The sequence below is a fragment of the Pristiophorus japonicus genome, chromosome 19, assembly GCF_044704955.1.
Source record: "Pristiophorus japonicus isolate sPriJap1 chromosome 19, sPriJap1.hap1, whole genome shotgun sequence".
NCBI lineage: Eukaryota > Metazoa > Chordata > Chondrichthyes > Pristiophoridae > Pristiophorus > Pristiophorus japonicus.
This window is the reverse complement of record NC_091995.1, coordinates 20,259,099-20,278,595: the sequence shown is the minus strand read 5'-3', so window position 1 is coordinate 20,278,595 and position 19,497 is coordinate 20,259,099. Positions and strand designations below refer to the sequence as shown.

At 46.3% G+C, this 19,497-nt stretch overlaps 1 protein-coding gene across 1 annotated transcript in view; it reads right to left on the bottom strand.

Moving 5' to 3' along the window:
- Nucleotides 1-19,497, bottom strand: part of LOC139229785 (interferon-induced very large GTPase 1-like) — a 35,792-nt gene that overhangs the window by 6,982 nt on the left and 9,313 nt on the right. The window contains exons 2-3 of the mRNA XM_070861369.1: nt 2,923-3,042; nt 1,151-1,279 (exon numbers count right to left, since the gene is read on the bottom strand). Coding sequence (XP_070717470.1) covers nt 1,151-1,279; nt 2,923-3,042 — 249 coding nt within the window. The remainder of the gene's footprint in view (nt 1-1,150; nt 1,280-2,922; nt 3,043-19,497) is intronic.

Here is a 19,497-nt window from a genome sequence, read left to right as displayed (position 1 = left end):
TGAATGGTGACAGATTAGGAAAAGGGGAGGTGCAACAAGACCTGGGTGTCATGGTACACCAGTCATTGAAAGTTGGCATGCAGGTACAGCAGGTGGTGAAGAAGGCAAATGGCATATTGGCCTTCAGAGCGAGAGGATTTGAGTATAGGAGCAGAGAGGTTTTACTGCAGTTGTACAGGACCTTGGTAAGGCCACACCTTGAATATTGTGTACAGTTTTGGTCTCCTAATCTGAGGAAGGATGTTCCTGCTATTGAGGGAGTGCAGCGAAGGTTCACCAGACTGATTCCCAGGATGGCAGGACTGACATGTGAAGAAAGACTGGATCGACTAGGCTTATATCCACTGGAATTTAGAAGAATGAGATGGGATCTCATAGAAACATATAAAATTCTGATGGGATTGGACAGGTTAGATGCAGGAAGAATGTTCCCGATGTTGGGGAAGTCCAGAACCAGAGGGTCACAGTCTAAGGATAAGAGGTAAGCCATTTAGGACCGAGATGAGGAGAAACTTCTTCACTCAGAAAATTGTGTACCTGTGGAATTCTCTACCACAGAAAGTTGTTGAGTCCAGTTCGTTAGATATATTCAAAAGGGAGTTAGATGTGGCCCTTATGGCTAAAGGGATCAAGGGGTATGGAGAGAAAGCAGGAAAGAGGTACTGATGTTGCATGATCAGCAATGATCATATTGAATGGTGGTGCAGGCTCGAAGGGCCAAATGGCCTACTCCTACACCTATTTTCTATGTTTCTATGTAAACTTAGCAAAGTTAGACTGACGCTGCCGTACAGAATGTTCAAAGTAAAGAGACATTGGATGTGTTGAAGCAGATACAGCAGCCCAGGCTCAGCAGCAGGAAAATCCGCCTCCCTTGTCCTAATAGACACTAACAAAGGACATTAAATACATTTAAGGGATTAGAAGACAGTCATGTTCAAATTTTTCAGATTGTACTAATGCTGTTGAGGTTCATTGGATGTGAAACCACCTTAACTCAGAGTCCAGCAACAATAATGTTTTGATTTGGTTCAAGGTTGGTGTTGGACTTTGCATACTGCAAGGCAGATTGGAACTGATAGTTTTACAACAATTCCTTTGTATAATGGTGGATTTTATTTGTTAAACTTGGGCTTCTTTTTGTTCTCACCCTCTTTGACATTGTCGCTCCCACTTCCGTTATCACTGTTCTTCTTTTCCAATTGTACTTTCTTGTCTTCAGCATCTTTTTTGGTTTCATTGCTACCGGGGGTCTCAGTTCGTGCTGCAATGTCATAACCTTTGTCGAAAAGGAAATCATAAAATTACAACTGGAGGATGGTGGAACGATCATTAACGCAGCAGTTATAGAGGAAATGCAGACCTGGGCTTATTGTCATTTGGCAAAACTTGGAAAGGTACCACATACATTTACTGCTACTTTTTCAACCAAAGTTGTCAGGGAACTGCTGAAGTTTAAATACCTCAAACTACACAGCTTACCAGCATAGAACACAGTTCAGCTGTCCCCGTCTGAACGATCGGAATCACCCTATCTGTTAGGTCACTGATGTCCGGTGTTATCTGGAACCAAATGCAATGAATGCTAAAGTGGAAGATACACATCTGTAGATCGCAGTTTGGCTGGTGAATTTACAGCAGGGGACTTGACTATTGAAGAGCTGACAGGCTCAGGTATTGTATCAGCATGTCTGTCACACGGGGCTGACTAGGCACCAATCTTCTATAGTCAAATGTGTCACATTGGTGTCACTATGAACACAGAGATCCAGCTTACCTTTTCAGGAATGATAGTCATCAGTTGGCCATTAGATAAGAGGCAACTGCAGGCTCACTAGGCAGCCAGCATTCGCCAGGAGTTCCTCACCAGCTCCATGACACTATTAAATGAATTTTCATGGCCACAGCAATACCCCATTGAACAAGAATTTTTGCCGTTCCAGGTGTGGAGCTTCAGCAGCAACTGCTTGCTTCTCTGCATCCCTAAATATATCAGGACATGTTCTCCCACCCAGCCAACAGATGATGTCTTCCAGCAGCTGCAATTACAGGTCTGAGAGTCCTCCTCAGCTATGTAATGGATGTCTATCTTCACTGTGGTGGAACAAGCTATACATGGCACCTTGTAATATTCTTGAGCAAAAAACTTTGATGACGTAGATGTACAAGTGCAGATGCTCGTCAACAATTGCTTCACACAAATTGTCCCGTGAGGGGTTTAGCAAAGAGATGTGGCAGCTGTTTGACTCACGTGCCCTCCGGGGTGCTCATTGATAGACTGGTGTGGACTGGACAACCTCCTTCCCTGCAACCATTTCCTCTTGTTTTTGCCACAAATCCACTTCACAGTGGATCTTGCATATGTGTCAAAGGAAATTCTCCGATGCACGACAGGTGTTGTGAACCGCGAAGGAGAACTAGTGTTATATCTGCCACAAACTTAACCTGCTGTAGGGAGTTTGCTGTCATAGAAGAATGACAGGAAATATGAAAGTGCCCTTTGCTCTGTTCAGGCTAAAATTAGCATGCAATAGACTCTTTATCATTATCAATCAACAATTGGGAAGGTGTTCTTAAGTCTTCCCATACATTTGAAATCCCTTATTCCACAATACAAATCCATAATCATGTCATGTAAGGGCACCCAGCACAAGACCCCATATTTATCCTATTCTTCAAAATGTAGATTTTCTTTATCTTGCCTGTACCATGCATTCCAGACAAAGTGACACTCCAAGCCCCTGATTTTCCAACTGTTCATTTTCATGCTGGAAATATCATGGCCTGGGCGTGTGTAGCATCACTGAAGTGGAAAAGCCAAGTCCCTTGGTAGAGCAAACTAGCGGGTAAGTAATTCACAAACAGTTGAAACAGATTGTGTCTGTTACATCAGCCTCACCGAGTCCCTTATCTTATTCCTACCTTCCGTTTCTGGCTGATCTGTCGGCTGATTATCTTCTTGTCCCTCGATGTTTTCTCTGCTCCCCTCCATTTCTATATCGTCAGTGTTCCCTGAGGCTCTGATTTTGCAAGAAGAGTTGTCTGCAGGAAAATTTGTAATTGAAAGTAATTAGCATAATTTTAATACAAGGAACAGAGCATGGTCTGAAAGAGCACCTGCTGATCCTGATATCAATATCAAAAGAAGCACGTTAAGATATGGGAGCGGTTTGGCAACATCCGCAAATTCCTTCTTCAGAACTACATTACAACAGTGACTCAAAAGTAATTCATTGGCTATGAAACACTTTCTTTACAAATTAAATATTGAATGAAACTTTCTTAAAAGTAACAAGAAAGATTGGTCTTTTCATGGTAGTGCAAAATAGGCGATGGTGAATCAGCAGTCCATTTTACACCCGCCCCATTTCATTGGTAAACACCAACATGGATACATCTCTGTAAAGGTCTGGTCAATTAGTGAGTTCAGGAGGTAGCACTTGGCGAAGAATAGAGTACAAATGAGAAGGAGGTGGAATTGATGGAGAAGTGACGTGCTGATTGTAGAGTCAGCATGATGGATGCTTCAGTTGCTGAGTCCAGAGATTTGTACCCCACAGAGCCTGCCTACAATCAGAGTTTGTTAGCTCATCATCAGCACTCCGTGAAATCATTTGAGAGCCTGCCAAATAACCTGCACAGTTGGAGTGTCCATGGAAGAGCCCAAAATCCATGTCTGCATGAACAAGCTTCACACCACCCTGGAGAGCACGGCCTCCCCAGTGCTCTCTGCAGTTGTGTCTATGGAAGGGTTCGCCATCCAGGCCTGCCCTGAACGAGCTTCACACCATCCTGGAGAACACGGCCTCCCCAGCGCTCTCTGCAGTTGTGTGTATGGAAGGGTTCACCATCCAGGCCTGCCCTGAACAAGCTTCATACCACCCTGGAGAGCACGGCCTCCCCAGCGCTCTCTGCAGTTGTGTGTATGGAAGGGTTCACCATCCAGGCCTGCCCTGAACAAGCTTCACACCACCCTGGAGAGCACGGCCTCCCCAGCTCTCTCTGCAGTTGTGTGTATGGAAGGGTTCACCATCCAGGCCTGCCCTGAACAAGCTTCACACCACCCTGGAGAGCACGGCCTCCCCAGCGCTCTCTACAGTTGCGTGTATGGAAGGGTTCACCATCCAGGCCTGCCCTGAACAAGCTTCACACCACCCTGGAGAGCACGGCCTCCCCAGCGCTCTCTGCAGTAGAGCATTTTTGATCAAAGTCATAGCTCAGGCGGAGGTGCATCGCTACCATCAAAAATGAAAGGCTTTTGGTTGGGCTCAACACATTGATCTCCACACTCTGTTTCACTCGAATTTACGATGTTTGGGAATCAGAATTTGGCAGCCACAACGTAAGGCTTCAGCAACATTATTCCTGCCCAGTGCTGGTCTTCCACATATATCTATGATCATGTTGAGGGATTGCCCAAGAACAGGAAAAGGCAAGAACTGGTATTGATGGTGCCTCTCTGGGTGACAGCACAGAAATAACACATGGCCACTCAATAGAGAATATGATTGATGTGTAAAAATGCTGCTGCATTGGTGAATCCTCAGGGAAGGCTAAGGCAATGACAGGGAAGGTCCAGTTAGGCAATGTCCTGGGTATTTGAATGTGTGATTCTGTGCCTACAGTCACACTGCAGATGCACACTGATGGAGTGGATCCTCCTTCTGTTCATATAACAGGTAACCTTGTGAGTAGGGCCCATGTGGCTGCATGTATACCATCAATAATGCCCTACCCTTCGGAGAATCCAGGCAGGTGGTAGAAGTGCATGACTTGCTCCTACTACAGCACCTTTCCTTTGGGAAATACATGAATTGACTGGCCTGGGAAAACACGGGATCAGTGACCTAAATGATACAACTGCAACTGTGTAATGCAGTTTGGGAGATTTGGCAGATAATCGTACAGCACTGCACAGGGGCAGATTGTGGAATTCCTTTCTAAGTCTGTTTGCGAGTGTATAAACGGTTTCATGACAGTTTCCTCAGGCTTTGTAGTCTCCACATACAGGAGTATTTGACTATTTGCAGGTGCAATTACCTGTCCCTGTACAGAAGGGTGGATGGTGGACTTACTTTACGCCTGATAAGAGGGCCCAATGTGTCATGTCTATCCCAGAGTATGGCAAATCATAGACCTCTTGGCTGAAAATAAAACAGGATCCTCTGTGGACTAGATTGCTCCAGCAGCTCAGACATCTCTTGCACAGAAACAGCAAGCTACAGAGATGTTGCTGGGGTCTCGGTCACAGTTCACAGACTGCGTAGGCTATGTCAAGCAGAGTATGTACGAGGTAAACAAAGGAACTTCAATGCAGTGCGCCAACACACCTATCAATGCCTCACACTTTTCTATGGCAGTACAGCAGGTGTTATAAATAGGGTGAAGGAACTGTCCCAGACCCCATGGGCTTCACTGATGGTACTGATCCCTAGGAAATGCAAGACCACCCAAATCTGTGTTCACTATGAAAAACTACACACTGACTCACAGAAAACCCTGCATTGCCTTAAGAAGATCCTTAAGAAGTTAAGGGCGCTAAGTGTCTGACAACTCTAGCCCTGGTAAAAAACTATTAGAAAATTCATCATAGTGCCAGGACCAAGACATGTAGAGGAACAGAGGGACCTTGGAATCAATGTCTACAAATCTACAGGACAGGAAGAAAAGTTGGTTAAGAAGGCATACAGAATACTTGCCTTTATTAGCCGAGGCATAGAATATAAGAGCAGGGAGGTTATGCTTGAACTGTATAAAACACTAGTTAGACCACAGCCAGCGTACTGCGTATAGTTCTGGTCACCACATTACAGGAAAGATGTGATTGCACTAGCGAACAGAGGAGATTTATGAGGATGTTGCCAGGACTGGTGAATTTTAGCTATGAAGAAAGTTTGGATGGGCTGGGGTTGTTTTCTTTGGAAGAGAAGAGGCTAAGGTGAGATTTAAATGAGGCTTATAAAGTTATGGGGGGCCTAGTGGATAGGAAGGACTTATTTTACCTTAGCAGCAAGCTCAATAACCGGGGACATAAATTTAAAGTAATTGGTAGAAGGATTAAGAGTGGAGTGGAGGAGAACTTTTTTCATCCAGAGGGAGGCGGGGCTCTGGAACTCACTGCCTGAAAGGGTGGTAGAGGCCAGAGCGCTCAACACATTTAAAAAGTATTTGGATAGGCACTTGAAGTGCTGTAACCTGCAAGGCCAGGGATCAAGAGCTTGAAAGTGGGATTAGGCTGGATAGCTCCATTTTGGCCGACACAGACATGATGGCCTCCTTCTATGCCGCAAAATTCTATGATTCTATGTGTCATGTACTCATTGTTTTGGACATTATTAAGGTATTCATATATTGCTAATAAATCACATCTTCCAAGATCTTTGACATCAGTGATGATTTCCCATTGCTAATGTAATACATTGGAACTAGAAATTGAGTGACAAGAGGATAAGCTATAAATTTTTTGCATTTCTTCGATTAAAACGAAGCATCAGACTGGTGGAAGGTGGGAAGTGGTGTTCCACAGGGATCGGTGCTGGGAACTCTGTTGTTCACTGTTTACATAAACGATTTGGACTTGGGAATCAGAAGTACAATTTCAAACTTTGCGGACAACGCCAAATTGAGGGATAAAGTTAATATCGACTTCGACAAAATACAAGAAGGCATTCACAAACCTACAGAATGGGTGTGTACATTAGAAATGAATTTCAATATGGAAAAGTGGAAGGTGGTACATTTTGTTTGGAGCAATAAGGAGGCCATGTATTCCTTGGAAAATAAGAGTCTATATGGGTTAGAGGCATTGTACACAAAACACAGAAAGTTCACATGTAGGTACAGCAGGCAATTAGAAAGGCAAATGGTATGTTAGCCTTTATTGAAAGGAGGTTGGAGTATAAAAGTAAGGAAGTCTTACTGCAATTATATCGGGCTTTAGTGAGACCACACCTGGAGTACTGTGTACAGTTTTGGTCTCCTTACCTAAGGAACGATAAACTTGTCTTGGAGCGGGTGCAACGAAGGTTCACCAGACTGATTCGTGGGATGGGGAAATTGTCCTATGATTGAGTAGCATAGGCCGATATTCTCTAGAGTTTAGAAGAATGAGACATGATCTCATGGAAACATATAAAATTCAGACGGCTTGACAAGGTAAATGCTGAGAGGCTGTTTGCCCCTGACTGGAGAGTTTAGAACTAGGGCTCATTATCTCAGGATAAGCAGTTGGCCATTTAAGATTGAGATGAACAGAAATATCTTCACTCAGAGGGTTGTGGAACTTTGGAATTCTCTATCCCAGAGGGCTGTAGATGCTGATCGCGATGAGTATATTCAAACTGAGACTGATAGATTTGTGGGCACTAAGGAAATCAAGGATATGGGGGTAGGGCGGGAAAGTGGAGTTGATGTTGATGTTCAGCCATGATCTTACTAAATGGCGGTGCAGGCTCGAGGCGTCGACTGGCTGACTCCTGCTCCTATTTCTTATGAGGCACAAAAGGATCTCTGGGTACAGATTCACAAATCATTAAAAGTAGCAATGCAGGTTAACAAAGCATAAAAATGCAAACAAAGCATTGGGGTTAATATTAGAGTAATGGAATTGAACAGCAGAGAGATTATGTTAAGCCTGGTTAGATCGCAATTAAGGGTACTGTGCACCAATGTTCCCTTTAATTATTGTGGGTGTGTGGCCCTTTAAGGGACTTTGTGGCCTATTCTATATACCGCGCATGCACGGTTTGCCTATTTACAGGCCGTGAGCCGGCTGAGGGTGAGCTGCAGAGTGCTGGGTGGCTGCACAGCTTAAAGGGAGCAGTTCTCATCTCCATATTATAAACAGAATATAGAGACTCTGGAGACGGTACGAGAAATATTTACAAGGATGATACCAGAACTGTCAAGAAAGATTGAACAAGTTGGGGCTCTTTTCTGTAGAAAAGAGAAGCTGAGAGGTGACTTAATAGAGGCATTTAAAGTTATGAAGAGGTTTGATAGTGCAAACGTAGAGAAGATGTTTCCACTTGTGGGAGAGCCCAAAACTAGGGTTAATGAATATAAGATAGTCCCTAATAAATGCAATAGAGAATTCAGGAAAAAGTTATTTATCCAGAGAGTGGTCAGAATGTGGAACTTGCTACCATAAGGAGTAGTTAAGACGAATAGCATCGATGCATTTAAGGGGAATCTAGCTAAGCACATGAGGGAGAAAGGAATAGAGGGTGTGCTGATAGGGTGAGATGTAGTAGAGTGGGAGAAGGCTTGTGTGGAGCATCAACACCGGCATAGAGCAGTTGGGCGGAAAGGCCTGTTTCTGTGCTGTAGATCCTCTGTAATTCCACGGCCTGTTACTTTATTCTGACCCCTGTATTTTCAATGTCAGCAATTTCTCTCATTGCCCCACAGTTTGTGCCTGATTCCCCTTCAGTATCCTTATTCATTGGTGGTTTTACTTCACCTGCATTTCTGCGTCTACCTTAAAAAAAAATCAAAAATGTAATTATTCTAGTTGATTGTTATAAGACGCTTGTTAATAAGAATCAGTTTTCAGAATCAGCCTTTTATGTACTCCCCAATATCAGTAAAGTGGGAAGATAGAGAAATTAGTTCACCTAACAGGTGCTACCCCTTCCCATCACATTTTTTGGTCCTCAATTTTAATGGAGGAACGTGATTGCGATGTTAGTATACGAACGTGCTGAAGCCACATCAAATATTGAATGGTCTTCAAATTATTGATATGTGGCAATGATATATAGATTTTCACCATGCTCTAGGCCTCTGGATGAAGGACGAGAGAATGGAGATGGATCTGTACAAATCATCCACTAATGCATAGGTTGGTCAAGGGAGAAATGTCCCATGGTGATTTACTGGTAGGATTGGGTGTCGGAACTTACTATTAAAACTGGGAGACATTAAGATGGAGAGTGACACAGTTAAATCAGAAACTAGAGTCCTGAACTTAAGGAAAGCTAACTTCGACGGCATGAGGCGTGAATTGGCTAGAATAGACTGACAAATGATACTTAAAGGGTTGACGGTGGATAGGCAATGGCAAACATTTATAGATCGCATGGATGAACTTCAACAATTGTACATCCGTCTGGAGTAAAAATAAAACAGGGAAGGTGGCTGAACCGTGGCTAACAAGGGAAATTAAGGATAGTGTTAGATCCAAGGAAGAGGCATATAAATTGGCCAGAAAAAGCAGCAAACCAGAGGACTGAGAGAAATTTAGAATTCAGCAGAGGAGGACAAAGGGTTTAATTAGGAGGGGGAAAATAGAGTACGAAAGGAAGCTTGCCGGGTACATAAAAACTGACTGCAAAAGCTTCTATCGATATGTGAAGAGAAAAAGATTAGTGAAGACAAACATAGGTCCCTTGCAGTCGGACTCAGGTGAATTTATAATGGGGAACAAAAAAATGGCAGACCAATTTAACAAATACTTTGGTTCTGTCTTCACGAAGGAAAACACAAGTAACCTTCCGGATGTACTAGGAGACCGAGGGTCTAGTGAGAAGGAGGAATTGAAGGATATCCTAATTAGGCAGGAAATTGTGCTTGGGGAAATTGATGGGATTGAAGGCCAATAAATCCCCGGGGCCTGATTGTCTGCATCCCAGAGTACTTAAAGAAGTGGCCCTAGAAATAGTGGATGCATTGGTGATCATTTTCCAACAGTCTATCGACTCTGGATCAGTTCGTATGGACTGGAGGGTAGCGAATGTAACACCACTTTTTAAAAAAGGAGCGAGAGAGAAAACGGGTAATTATCGACTTGTTAGCCTGACATCAGTAGTGGGGAAAATGTTGGAATCAATTATTAAGGATGAAATAGCTGCGCATTTGGAAAGCAGTGACAGGATCGGTCCAAGTCAGCATGGATTTATGAAAGGGAAATCATGCTTGACAAATCTTCTGGAATTTTTTTGAGGATGTAACTAGTAGAGTGGACAAGTGGATGTGGTGTATTGGACTTTTAAAAAGGCCTTTGACAAGGTCCCACATAAGAGATTGGTGTGCAAAATCAAAGCACATGGTATTGGGGGTAATATACTGGCATGGATAGAGAATTGGTTGGCAGACAGGAAGCAGAATGTCGGGATAAACAGGTCCTTTTCGGAATGGGGGGCAGTGACTAGTGGAGTGCCGCAGGGCTCAGTGCTGGGACCCCAGCTCTTTACAATATACATCAATGATTTGGATGAAGGAATTGAGTGTAATATCTCCAAGTTTGCAGATGCCACTAAACTGGGTGGCAGTGTGAGCTGTGAGGAGGATGCAAAGAGACTGCAGGGTGATTTGAACAGGTTAGGTGAGTGGACAAATATATGGCAGATGTAGTATAATGTAGATAAATGTGAGGTTATCCACTTTGGTGGCAAAAACACAAAGGCAGAATATTATCTGAATGGTGACAGATTAGGAAAAGGGGAGGTGCAACAAGACCTGTCATTGAAAGTTGGCATGCAGGTACAGCAGGTGGTGAAGGCGGCAAATGGCATATTGGCCTTCAGAGCGAGAGGATTTGAGTATAGGAGCAGAGAGGTTTTACTGCAGTTGTACAGGACTTTGGTAAGGCCACACCTTGAATATTGTGTACAGTTTTGGTCTCCTAATCTGAGGAAGGACATTCTTGCTATTGAGGGAGTGCAGCGAAGGTTCACCAGACTGATTCCAGGGATGGCTGGACTGACATATGAGGAGAGACTGGATCAACTGGAGTTTAGAAGGTTGAGAGGGGATCTCATAGAAACGTTTAAGATTCTGACGGGACGGGACAGGTTAGATGCGGGAAGAATGTTCCCGATGTTGGGGAAGTCCAGAACCAGGGGACACAGTCTTAGGATAAGGGGTAAGCCATTTAGGACTGAGATGAGGAGAAACTTCTTCACTCAGAGTTGTTAACCTGTGGAATTCCCTACCGCAGAGAGTTGTTGATGCCAGTTCATTGGATGTATTCAAGAGGGAATTAGATATGGCGCTTACGGCTAAAGGGATCAAGGGGTATGGAGAATGGAGAGAAAGCGGGAAAGAGGTACTGAGGTGAATGATCAGCCATGATCTATTGAATGGTGGTGCAGGCTCGAAGGGCCGAATGGCCTACTCCTGCACCTATTTTCTAAGTTTCTAACTGAGGAAGACTGGTCATTGCTCACCGTGAAAAGAGGGGCAAGAGTTGGAAATTGTGCCCTAAACCTCCATCTGCTATATCAAAATAATGTGGCTGGTCGGTCATTCACTGTTGCGAACGACAGCGTTTCGCAGTTACACCATGAAAGTCAGGGTGCATCAGGAGTGTTTTGAGTGAAGGAGCAAGGCTTTTCATGAGCCAAACATTACCTCTGCAGATGAGTTAAAATTCTGTATTGTTTTACAAAACTAGTACAGAGTTAAGCTGCTGTCTCCAAGGTTTACAAGTTGCCAGCAGCTTTTCAGTGTGTGTGACTAACAGGGGGTAGAGCTATGGGAAAATGGTGCCTATTTCTCAGAGTTTATAGGGGCAGTTCCTGACTAACAGTCATTTGACATATGGCTTCTCCTTTTGCTTGCACCCAGTGCCAAACACACATATGGGAAAAATACAGCACACACAACCCACACATTTCCATCCATTCATTTTAAATGAAAACTAGTAAATGCAGTTCACAAGGACTGTAGTTCCTCACCAAATATTACACTTGAATTAAGTTAATGCTGTCATCGTGAGTGCCAGACTATCACAATGCAATGGGAGCATGTTGCTATTAAAAGTACCCATCCAGTCTGAGGAAATTTTAGCTGAAAGAGATAGAAAGGACGGATGCAATCTAGCTGATCAGAGACAGAATATGAAGATCTCAAGCAGAGATTATTATAGTGAGGTATAATTAGCACTGAAAATCTGACACTCTAGTCCTGCAAAGAAATGCAGAGATAAATAAAATCATAGAATCATAGACTATTACAGCACAGAAAGAGGCCATTCGGCCCATTATGCCTGTGCCGGCTCTTTGAAAGAGCGATCAACTTAATCCCTCTCGCTTGTCCTTTCTCCAGAACCCTGCAAATCACCCCCCCCCCCCCCCGCCCCAAGTATTTATTCAATTCCCTTTTGAAAATTATCGTTGAACCTGCTTCCACAGCCCTTTCAGACAATGCAGAGCTTCAGCAAATCGCGCTGAAAAAGTAAACCGCATTAATAACTTATTTACCCTGTGATTTAAAGTAAGTGGGAGCACTTTACTTCCTCGTGTGAACTTTTGTGGAGCTGTAAATATCTCGGTATATAGGACGCATAGATTGCAAAGATTTCCCCACCATTACATTTTATCACTTTGAGCCTCACAGCAGTCACAGCAACACGAATCTCCAAATAATGAAAATGCTCAATATAAGCAACCATCAAACTGAACGCACACAGTGTAAGTCTCTGCACATTAAAACAAAAGCACTCACAGTTCTTTGCTGAATGGGCTGTCTCGGTTTCTGTTGTTGATGTGCTGTGAGTTTAGCACTTTCTGCAGGCAGGCACTCACAGCACCGACTGCAAAGCCCCACCGCGGGGAAATGAAATTGAAACTTGTATTCTGAACTTTTTCATGATTTTCAAGAATAGAAACCGATACACACGCCGGCAAGATAAATATCAGTAACAGCAGAAACAATACTTTGTCCCAGTGGGCGGACGCATCTTGCAGGGAGGCACCGAGCCAACAGTAAAGGTTAATTTCACTTGGGTGTGTCTGCACTCAACAGCCTGGGCCACTGACACAACTCTTGGGGAAAACATAATAAATTAAGTCAAGTGCCCCCCACCGATCTGGGGGACACTCCAAACACTTTTCACGTGCCCTTTTTTTTTGTTGGTTTTTTTTGTGGGGGGGGTTTTTGGGCACTAAAATCATAATTTTTCAAGTGCCCCCTATAAAAGGGGAGGGGGACACTAAAACCGGCATTTAAAACAACATAAACTTTGAAACAAGTAAAATCAAATTAAAATTTGGTTGCCGGGGGTGATAACGCACTCCAGTCCCTCCGGCGCCCACCTCTCGCAGAAGGCCGCGAGCGTACCGGTGGACACCGCGTGCTCCATCTCTAGGGACACCCTGGCCCGGATGTAAGCGCGGAAGAGAGGCAGGCAGTCAGGCTGAACGATCCCATCGACCGCCCGCTGCCTGGACCAGCTGATGGCACCCTTGGCCGTGCCCAGGAGCAGTCCTACAAGGAGGCCCTCGGACCTAGCCGCTCCCCTCCGCACAGGGTGCCCAAAGATCAGGAGTGTGGGACTGTAGTGCTGCCAGAATTTCAGGAGCAGCCCCTTTAAATATTGGAACAGAGGCTGCAACCTCGCACATTCAGTAAAAACATGGAACACAGACTCCTCCAGACCGCAGAAATTGCAGGCGGCCTGGGAGCCCGTGAACCGGCTTAAAAATGTATTGCACGGGACTGCTCTGTGCACCACCCTCCAGGCCATGTCCCTGATAAATAGTGGGAGGACTCCCGCGTAGAGTGCACTCCATCGGGGACACCCCGTCTCCTCCGGACGGCAAGATGGTACGCCATGGCGTGTCCGGACGGCAGATGAGGATGGCAAAGTTGAGAGTGTGCAGGAGCAGCCCATACAGGAAACCTCTCCACGCAGAACTGAAAGGCACGGAGGGGATTTCCCCGAGGCGGCTCAAGTTGTGAGGCGCCGGCTCCCGAGGGAGGTTCTGGGGTTTTGCGCCGATGAGGAATTCCGTCCGGACGGGGGTCAGTTCGGACGGGATCTCCCCACATGCCTGAGCCTCCTCGACACACCTAACGGAGTCAGGGCCCAGAGCTATTTTCAGCGACTCGATGGCATCGGCCGCGCGGCGGACGTCGGCCGAGTTTAGGCGCCGCGCCAGCGTGTCTGGCACCATCCAGCCCGCTCCTCCGCCATCGAGCAGGTCCCTGACCCTGGTCACTTCGCCAGCCACAATCCTCTCATCCGACTGCCACCTAAAACCTCGGTCGTGGAGGTACGGATTTCCGAGCAGCGGCTCCTGCAGGACAGCCGCCACTCCAGCCGGTGGAGAGCTGCGCTTGGTGGAGACTTTGTTCCAGACCCTGGTGAGTTCCTTGTAAAAGACAGGCAGCCCCTGGAAGGAGGTCCTGACGCCCCCCAAGCTCACAAACAGGAGCTGCGTGTCGTAATTGAGGCTGTGCTGCTGGCGGAAAAAATACGTTGCCAGCGCATGCCACCTAGGAGGGGGCTTGACGTAAAGGTATCTCTGCAGGGTCTGAAGACGGAAAGTCGCTAGCTGGGTGCTGACGCACACCAACGACTGACCGCCCTCCCTAAGCGGGAGACTCAAAACCGCGGCAGAGACCCAGTGCTTCCTGTTGTTCCAGAAGAAGTCCACCAGCTTCTTCTGTATCTTGGCAACAAACGCAGGGGGAGGGGTCAAAGTGACCAGCCGGTACCACAGCATAGCGGCCACCAGCTGGTTTATGACTAGCGCTCGACCCCTGTAGGACAGCACTCGGAGCAGTCCTGTCCAGCGCCCTAAGCAAACGGCGACCTTGGCCTCCAGTTCTTGCCAGTTTGCCGGCCAGGCTTCCTCGTCGGGGCTAAGGTCGACTCCCAGATAGAGGAGATGGGTCGTGCTCCAGGCAAAAGGCCTGAGCTCCTCCGGCAGGGAGTCCACCCACCACTGACCCACCAGGAGTCCGGAACATTTCTCCCAGTTGATCCTGGCGGAGGATGCGGCCGAGTAAATCTCCTGGCACTCACGCATCCTCCGCAGGTCAGCGGGATCCTCTACCGTGAGGAGCACGTCATCGGCGTAAGCCGAGAGGATGACCTCCACGCCCGGTCCTTGCAGAGCCAGTCCCGTCAACCTCGTCCGCAGGAGGCGCAGGAAAGGCTCCATGCAGATGGCATATAACTGGCCGGATATGGGGCATCCCTGGCGCACCCCTCTCCTAAAGCAAAGGGGCGCCGTCAAGGACCCATTAACCTTAATCAGACACTCCGCGGCAGCGTACAAAAGTCAGATCTGGGCGACCCGAACCCGAAAGCGCGCAGAGTTCCGAACAGATAAACGTGATCCACCCTGTCGAACGCCTTCTCTTGGTCGAGGGATAGGAAGGCGACCGACAGACCAGCCTCCTGGGAGTGATGGATGAGGTCCCGGACCAGATGGATGTTATCGTGGATTGTCCGGCCCAGGACCATGTAGGACTGGTCGGGGTGGATCATATGGTCCAGCACGGCGCCAAGGCGAGCAGACATCACCCTGGCGAAGATTTTGTAGTCTTTGCTGAGGAGGGAGACCGGGCGCCAGTTCTTAAGTAGGCGGAGATTGCCCTTCTTAGGCAGCAAGATGATGACTGCCTTGCGCCAAGAGAGGGGCATCTCCCCGGTCGCCAGACTTTCCCCCAGGACCCACGCGTAGTCACCCCCCAGGACGTCCCAGAACGCCCTGTGAAACTCCACGGTCAGCCCGTCCAGCCCCGGGGCTTTTCCCCTCGAGAGCCGGTCGAGGGCGCCGGTCAGCTCCGCCAGGCTTAGCGGAGCTTCCGGATTTTTGGCTCCCTCCGGGCCGACCTTCGGCAGGTCCTCCCACAAAACTCTACGCGCTTCCTCGCTGGATGGCTCCGGCGAGAACAGAGCCTCATAATATTCTCGGGCCCTGTTGCTGACACCCTCTGGATCCGAGACGAGAGAGCCGTCGTCGGCCAGCAGCGTCAAGAGCTGCTTACGGACACCCTGTCTTTTTTCCAGCGAGTAGATGAAGGTGGACCCGCGGTCCGGATCCCGCAGGAATCGGATCCACGACCTCACGAACGCGCCTCGGGACCCGACGAACTGCAAGTCCTTCAGTGCGGCCTTCTTTGCTTCGTACACCGTCCGCAGGGCCAGGTCCTCGATGGCTTGACCGAGACGGGATTCCAGGTCAAGCTGTGGAAGAAAACGATTTATGTCCTATTATAAAGGAAAGGGTTAAGTTCACTTTTTGCTGAGTTTGTAGAATTAGTGGAGCTAGAAAAAGCACCCAAACTTCTCAGCCTTGAAACAAAGAATGTTGTAAATACATGACTATCTGGTGTTTATATGAGTTTCCAGATACCCTGCTTATCAGGATACGGACAGGGAGAAACTATGCAAGAACAGATAAAGTGTGCCTCCTGGAATGACCTTTGTATTTACAGGATGTATGATTAATGTTCATGTGTGGTGTTTTAGATAAAGTTGCTGCTTTGATTGCATTTACAGAATGTATGATTAATGTTTATGTGTGGTGTGTTTTAGATAAAGTTCCTGCTTTGACTGTATAAAGATAGAGCGGGTTTGCTTGTGAAGCTCAGAGTTTTTGCCTTGGTATGGACTGAGCAAGCTCTCCGAGATATCTCGCTTGTAAAATAAAATTCTCTCGAAGCACGACTCTGAAAGTCTCCGCCTGAGTTAATTTAAGCTAAAATTTCCTCGACAGAATCTGGCGTAGTCGGCAAGATCTCTTAAAAAACGAGATCCAAAAGAACTAAATTTAACTTTTAAAGAGAAAAGAGGAATTTTAAGGACCTTCCTAGCTGAAAGGAGGAAGGTGCCTAGGCCGTCCTAGCTAAAAGGGGGACGAGCCGCCGAGATCCCCTGGGGGGTGAGGCATAATTTAAGGTAGCTACCGCAAAGAAGCTAAAGTAACAAAAAGGCAAAAGGAGACCCCGAGCTAAACGGAAAAGAGAACACCGGTGAGCGCTTTGTAAATTACTGTATATTTTGTAGGATTGTCCTAACTCTCATTTCAGAAAAGATTGCGAGACGTTGCACCCGGAAGAATGGGAACGGCTCTAGTCGAGCAGGGCGCTCGCGCCCAGCTCCTAGAAAAGGAAAGAAAGACGACCTCTCAACTGAAAGAATGAAAGTACATCCTAAGACCGAGAAAAGAATCCGTAAGGTAGTAAAGCAACGAGAGAAGGTAGGAGATCCCATTGTGCCGCCCGGCTTGCCGGCAGACACTGTAATTAAAGAAACAGGAGACGACAGATACGCGGTAACGTTTAGCAGCGATTTGTACGGTTGGTCTGATGGGGATTGGCCATATGGAGGAAGTTTTAAGTTATCTTTGATTGAGGAATGGATAAAAATGGACAGAGGTTGCTAAGAGGCATCAACCCCCTAAAAATAAATCAGAAGAAAAAGAAAGAGGGGAAAATGAAAAACCTCCCTCTTATAGTCCTCCGGGCCTTCCTAGCCCCTCAGCACCAGCAGTAGGACTCTATCCCCGTGTAGAACCCCCAAAACAAGATAGTTGGCAGGAAATTATAGAAATAATCGCTGCCCATAGAAATCAAGTTCCGAGGGAACTAGCAGCCCCTCCGGATCAGCCACCTAATGGAGGAGCCGGTGGAGGAGATCCGGGAGCATCAGGATCAGGGGAAGCCGAAGCAGTAGAGGGAGGGGTAGCAAACCAGGACACAGGGAGGAGAGGTCCTCACCAAACAAGGCAACAAACGGCAAAAGAAGCAGCCGACTCTACCGTCCACCAAAATCCTAGGGTAATGATAGGAACTACGACAGTTCTGAAACCCTGGTCCCCTGGAGAAGCCAGAGATATGATCTCAGCCGCCCCAAATCCGGTAAAGAAACTGGTAGCATTTCACAACTGGCTTGAGCAAACGTGTACAATTTACATCCACTCCCAGGAGATGTTAAATTATTATTGCAAACGGCCTATGGATCTTCCTGGCAGGGAGTAAAAGATATGTTCCCCATCCCACCAGGGGAAAATGGAGACTGGAGAGTTAATGATGACTTGCTGAATGACGGCAATGAGTCATTAACCTATTGGCTGAAAAACCGAGGAAAGAACGCAATTCTGCAAGGGGCTAAAAAGCATGGGGATATAGGGGAAGTCACCCGCTGCTTGCAGAAAGCAGAAGAATCAATGATAGATTTTGCAGGCAGATGGAAAAATAGTTGGGACGAACATGCAGGAATACCGATGGATCAAAATGAACCTTTGGCAGTACAAACCTTGTTAAATTGTATGTTGCCACAACAAGCAAGAACATACAAAATAAAGGTTTTGGACTGGCAAGGAAAAAGTTGGAAAGAGACAATTACAGTACTGGCCAATATGGATAGGGAGGGACTATTCACCTATAAAGACAACAAGGCTAAAATAACAGGTCAATACTATCAGCAAAAGGGAAGAGGACAAGCACAGAATAATAGAGGAGGGTTTGGAGGATGAGGACGAGGAAGAGGACAGTGGCCCCAACGAGATCGCTCCCAAGATGAGTGTAGAAATTGCGGAAGGAAAAGGCATTGGGCTCGAGATTGCAGATGCCCACCGAAACAGCTTGGAGGGTTACAAGGGGATTTCCCCGAACCTCCACCTTCATTGGCCCCTCAGTTTTCATTCTCTAACCCCAACCCGCACCAATCCGCATAGGGATGCCCCGGAGGCTTAGTGGTACAGGCGGCAGCCCTCCGCTTATCAGCAGACATAGAAGAAAACCCTTTAGCAATAGTGAAAGTGGGAAACACTTATGTGAAGTTCCTGGTGGATACCGGTACTACTATGTCTTCTGTACCATCCTCTGTGGGATTACCTGTAAGCAACACCACCGTCTTAAGTATGGGTGTGGCCGGTATCCCCATTAAAGAATTTTTATCTGAACCTACCAAATTGATAATTGAAGGACAACAAGTTAATAATGAGACTTTGATAGTCTCTAAAACAACACCTCTCCCTTTATTAGGAAGACAGACTTTGTGCAAACTAGGAGCCAGAATTTATTGCACAAAGGAAGGGATGTTCATGGAGCTCCCTCCAAATAAAATCCATCAGTTCTTTAATGGGATTGAAGAAGAGAAAAGGGAAGATAACAAAGAAAAGGCTACCCTCTATTGTTGGCAATTGAATGGCAACTTCTATTCCCCCTTGATACATGAAGTTATACAAAATTTTAAAGCTAAAATTGATTCTAATACTGAAGAATTGATGTATATAATTTTGACAAGCTTTGAGGCAGTTCAGCTTCACTGTACAGCCTGGTACACTCGACAAAAAGCTGAAACTTACCAGTGTTTGGTACAATCATTTTTAAATAGAGAAGAAATAGTAGAAGCTACCCCCCACATTTATTTTGGACCAGAAGGATTGGGGGTAGCCATGGATTTGACACCCTTACAGCAGCAGCGGTTTAGAGAAGAGAACTCGACACCCCATCTGACATTGGTTGTAAAACCGCCAGCGAAACCCAAAGATATGGGTCCGATGATTGTAGAAATAGAAAAGGAAAAACAGCAACAAGGCTATCAACCTTGGGCAGTAATAGAATTGCAGAATGTTCAGATAGAATTTATTACCCGCACCAGGGGGATTCTCCAGTGGAAAGATAAAAGTCATGCCTCCACTTTTGAAAAACAGCAACCCCCTGGACAACCAAGCCCTAAGCTGCCAATAGCATTGAATCAAGTATCTTCTGAACTTTGGGCAAAGCATAAGAATCATGTTGGGCAAGTACATT